This window comes from Centruroides sculpturatus, unplaced genomic scaffold (genome assembly GCF_000671375.1).
Source record: "Centruroides sculpturatus isolate CEXI.00-Female unplaced genomic scaffold, Cexi_2.0 scaffold970, whole genome shotgun sequence".
Classification (NCBI taxonomy): Eukaryota; Metazoa; Arthropoda; class Arachnida; order Scorpiones; family Buthidae; genus Centruroides; species Centruroides sculpturatus.
The window spans coordinates 239,430-244,882 of record NW_019385159.1 but is presented as its reverse complement, the minus strand read 5'-3'; the positions used below and the strand labels follow the sequence as shown (position 1 = coordinate 244,882).

At 28.6% G+C, this 5,453-nt stretch overlaps 1 protein-coding gene across 1 annotated transcript in view; it reads left to right on the top strand.

Annotated features, from left to right (window-relative positions):
- The window catches only part of LOC111635592 (microtubule-associated protein RP/EB family member 1-like), a 49,856-nt gene extending 45,619 nt beyond the window's left edge, over window positions 1-4,237 (top strand). The window contains exons 3-5 of the mRNA XM_023380596.1: window positions 3,296-3,334; window positions 3,488-3,594; window positions 4,001-4,237. Coding sequence (XP_023236364.1) covers window positions 3,296-3,334; window positions 3,488-3,594; window positions 4,001-4,222 — 368 coding nt within the window. The 3' untranslated portion in view covers window positions 4,223-4,237. The remainder of the gene's footprint in view (window positions 1-3,295; window positions 3,335-3,487; window positions 3,595-4,000) is intronic.
- The last annotated feature ends 1,216 nt before the right edge of the window (window positions 4,238-5,453 follow it).

Here is a 5,453-nt window from a genome sequence, read left to right as displayed (position 1 = left end):
CCGAACGTCTGACGTACACATTTTCGCGTTTAAAACTTCGGCCTCAACCTCGCTAATTTTTTATACTTTGGACGAGACTGACATCAGCCGTCCGTAATATCGAATTTTTACTGTACATGAAAAACTTTTTAGATATAAAGCGATGCATTATAACATTTCTTGTATTTGTAAGATGATGTATCATTCTATTTTGTTCGCGCTGACGGTCTCTCTCATCTTCACCATCTTTCCTATTACACTTTCACCCCCCATCCATTACCCCTCCTCTTCTTTTTCACCCCAGGCGATACCTCTGAGTAGTCCTGGTCTTCCGCCCCTTTCATTAAAAATAAAAAATAAAAATAAAAATTTGTAAGATTATGATATTATTATTATTATTATTGTGCAAATACAAGACACAACGTTAAATATTATATATATTTATCGTCATTTCTTGTATTTGTACGATTAGTATTATTAACAACATTAAATATTAATATAAAAAAATTATATAACTGAAAACAAAATCAAGAAGTTTAAAGTTTCATTGTTCATAAGTACAGTATAAGTACTTTAAAACTGCCTCAAAGGAGCTACAGTAATATATTGTCACAGATACATAAAAGACAAGAACGAAAATGGTGATTTCTTTGCACACAGTTTTTTTAACAAACTCAAAATATAACTGAGGTTACAACCGTACTTTTGAAATAATACAAACAAGTTTACTAAAAGACCATCAAACAAGTTGGCCCAAGTCATTCTCAAACAGCACATAGAATTTTTAAATGATCTAGAGTGCACATTATAGTGGAATATCAAAGGTTCTTTGCACATAATACTAGAATGTGTATAAATGATGTGTTAAATATATTGTCCTTAATGTTGCTAATAAATATAGTTGTGCTAACTAAAAATCCAGAGTAACTTCCTTTATGTATATCTTACTGTACTTTACATGCAAAAAGAAATTGGACATGTAGATTTTCTACTGTATGTGAGTTGCTTATTTGATTCTAGATTACTTATTATTTTTAATGTTTCTTTTAAAAATGCAAAGCCTAAAAGAAGACAAATTTAGAAAAATTATTGAAATTTACATAGAAATTTTATGAAGGGTAAACATCCAACTGTGCAACATTTTAAATGTATGGATATTCCAAAAAGCACTATATATGATATAATTAAAATAGTGGAAAGGAAGAAAATGCTATGTAGAGTGAAGGAATTGGAAGAAAAAGGGTTAAAGTTACTGAAGTGTAAACAGTTAACTTATGCTGCTGGACCACTTTCTCCATAAGCTGGATCAAAAGTTCAAAATATACCAAACATTGGGATATTTTTGAACTTTTGATCCAGCTTATGCAATGCTTGGGATATTAAAGGAAAAGAACATTGTTATTAGGTACATGATTTGGCACCCAAGTATGTATACTTGGGTTAGAAGTTAGAAAATCAAACAAGATTACTCTGACAATTGAACAAGAGAGATTTGTAGTCCAAAACAACCTGTATGTTGCTATGGGTAATGACTTTTATTTTGGACTGGATGGTTCCATAAATTTTTGCTGTGAAGAAGTAAAGGCCATTATGCTAGAAATGAAGTTCAAATGTCATGCAAAATGGTTCAACAGTGATTTTGGTGTGGATATCCTGTAAGCCTTGAATTTTCATTGCATCATCTAAACTTTGCATTAAGATGGAAGAATATAGTACAGAATGCATCAAGAAATGACTAGACCATTCTTGAAGAAATACTATCCAAACAAAAATTACATGTTTTGGTCAGATATGCTCGAGAGACTACTACTGCCTTTGAATATAAGATTTAGTACATTTTCTTATTAAACCAATGTACTGTACCTGATGTATCTCAACTGAAATCACTTGAATGTAACATTCCCTCTAATTTTTTTTTGTAGCTGAGCAGAACATGTACTTCTGTGAGTAGTGTTGCCACCTTTTCAAAATTGCTGACACGGACGGCAGGTCAGGTTTGTTTGAACAGAAGTTCCTGATGCATGCGCAATGTCATTTTACAATGCGAAGAATAACGTGCATGCCGGTTCTAAATCAGTTACAGTTAGGGACTAGGGACTTGCGTAGGAATAAGGTAAGTAACCCTAAATTAAGAAAGAACAGGTACAGATGACTTAGTTCTATTGGATATTGGAGATGTGTATGATCGTACATGCAAAAAGAAAAAGAGAAAAGGTCGACAGGTTGCGCATCACACGTCGGCATAAACAGACTAACATGGCAGAATTGCAGATGAGTTTCAGTGAGTGTGAGTTCTTTCGTTGTTAAAAAAGTGTAAATTTATAAAAATATTTGCAAGAACTTTGTTTCATTGTAATTTCACAATTTCTACAAAATTCCTGGACAAAGTTAATAGTTCACCCGGACTGTCCAGGTGAAAATCGGACGGGTGGTAACACTATCTCTGAGCAAAAAAATTTTTTTCTGAGCAGATTCTGAGCAAAAAATTTTTCTGAGGTACATAGACAATTTTATATTTTTCCTTTAAAAATTAAAATAATTAATTATGAAGTAAAGACTAAAATTCATTTTAAAGCATACTTCCATAAAAAATATTATCTTTTGTCAATGATTTAATGTATTTAATCGAAATATACATAGCAATAATTATGTCACAGATAGAGTGACAAATCAGTAAACAACAATTTAAATCAGTGTGCGTGCTCGCCTGTGCAGCACATAAATTCTCGTGCACGGCAACAGTTTGAGCAGTGCGCAGCCGCGCAGCTTAGAGGGAACCTTGCTTGGATGTTTTGGTACCAGTTAAAGCAGAAAATATATGAGGGGTGAGAGGCTAATTTCATGGTAGAACTTCATAAAAGAATTCAGAATAAGCTCTGCCAATTTACAACTGAGGACTTTCAGAACCTTTTTGAAGCATGTGAAAACAAAAGCTTAAAAAGCAGCAGTCCATGTATTAGATTCAATGTTTGTAAACTGACAGACTTCTCAAATATGTTTCCTGTAATTTATTTTACATGCATTGTTTATTTATTAACTCCACAACTTTCAGAATAAATTTGTTTTTATATTATAGATTTTCAGATTTACACACACATTACCCAGATAATAAGTTGTAATATTATTTATTATAAATATATTTCTTTTTGCAGTCTAATTGAATGGTTCAATTATATTCATATTTAATGTTTAGTTTTGTATAAATGGTGAATAACAATATACAGGTCAATAGTTCAAAATATCCCAAACATTGGGATACTTTGAACTTTTGAGCATTGCATAAGAGTCTATAATAATAATAATTACATTTCTTTAGGAGCAGCTTATTGTCAGTTTATGGACATGTTATTCCCTGGTAAGTTCAATATTAAAATACTTAGATTTTGTATGTTATTTGATAAATTTTTCAATGTTTTCAAAGCTTTAAAGTTTATGAAAAAATTAATGAATTATTTTTGTTTTTATTTTGAAAAATGTAAATTGGTTGTTTTTATCATTTTATATATAGGATGCATATCACTGAAAAAAGTAAAATTTAAAACTAATTTGGAACATGAATATATTCAAAATTTCAAGTTACTACAAGCAGCATTTAAGAGAGTTGGAGCTGATAAAGTAAGTATTTCTAAGCATTTTTAATAGATAAATTGATTAAATATATTTTAAACATTGAGAGTACATATTCTGTTGAATTTGTTTATCAGATGAGAATTGTTTTAAGTATAAATGATAAAAAAAATATTGTATGTTCAATAAGGTTTTTATATATTGTTTAGTATAGATCTAAATTTAAATTTATTTTATCTAAACATATCGCCACTCTGCTTTATTCTGAAAATATTCATTTTATTTCCTTATAGTTTGCATTATATTATAGTTATCAATTTTTACCTAATTAATTATAATTATATAGGGTTAACCAAATAAAGTATCTAATAAATAGTGTTAACCAAAATAATTTATGATAAATATGGTTAATTCTATGTAACAATAAGTTCATGTCTCTTTTTTCTTTTTTGAGAACGTACCAATTGATAGGTTAATCAAGGGAAGGTTTCAAGATAATTTTGAGTTTTTACAATGGTTTAAAAAATTCTTTGATGCAAATTATAATGGTCAAGAGTATGATGCATTTGAAGCTCGTGGTGGTATTCAAGTTGGAACAGGTGCCAATCCAAGTAAAGCTGGTTCTGGAGGAAAGCTGTCTTCTATAACCAGACCAGTAGGAAGAACAGGTAATTAATGAAATTTATTGTAATTATTAGCATTTCAGAAAAAAAGCAAATGATAGCTTAATATTTTGATGGTATTTTATGATATATTTGTTAAATGAAATCTTATAAATAAGAATGTTAATAGAAGTTTGATTTGGAGAGAATGTTCATGAGTTTGGTTCATTTTGTTATTAAAAATTAATTCTTCTTAATTAGTATTATTGATTGATATAGAAATATTAATAATTGAATGTTACAAGCATGATTATGTTAAAAACTATATTTATAAATATTATAAAGATAATTAATTATAAATTTTATAAATTACTGATATGAAACAAGAAAGAAACTTAGTCAACATGAGTATGAAAAAAGTTTTGTATGAAAATCAAAAATAAAACATAATTTATCTAAGGTGTAATGACTGCATTACAAACATTTGAACACTTTTTAGTTGCTATATTTTAGATACTTGGGTATGATTTTAAATTAATGTATTCTAATTCCTGTTCAAAATAAACTTTCATAAAAGTTATTTATATTTAGATTTTATTTTATAAGAAATGAAATTATTTTAATCTTGATGTAAACTCTTTTAAATATTACTTAAGTTAGTAATATTTGAAAGAGTTTACATCAAATATTATTTCTCTGATTTTATTTAATAGTAGAAAACTTACTATTCTATGCTTTTAATAAAATTAATAACATTACTTAGCCATCATTCAAGTATGACTTCCATACTGGAGAGGGGATAATGTACAAATTTTGTGACAGATTCTGACAGGGTGGGGTGTTAGTAAAATCATGATGTCCTAAAGATTCTGAAAAAGTTTCCTATTTGAAAAAAAAAATTTTTTTGTCAAAATTATTATGCAAAAATATTTTGATCAATGATCACACAGCAAAAAATTCTTGCTTATTTAAATAGTTACACATAGGGAAAGAACTGTACTAAATATACTTTGCTGCGAGTGCTGTAGTAGAACTTTTAACATGAAAGGATAATGGCAATAGTTTAACTGTTACAGATATGGATTACAGATAAATATGCCAATAAAACATATACCAGTATTGTTTGTTTGTTTTTTTTTTTTTTTGTTTTTTTTCAAAATTAGCTTATCTGGGCAGGAAATTTGAATAAATTAATATACTGTAGATTATTTGTTTTATAAAAATGCTTGGTTTTAATATCAGGGAGCTGATAGATCAAACATATCAGCATGAGATGTCTAAAAATTGATGACAAAATGTGACAGG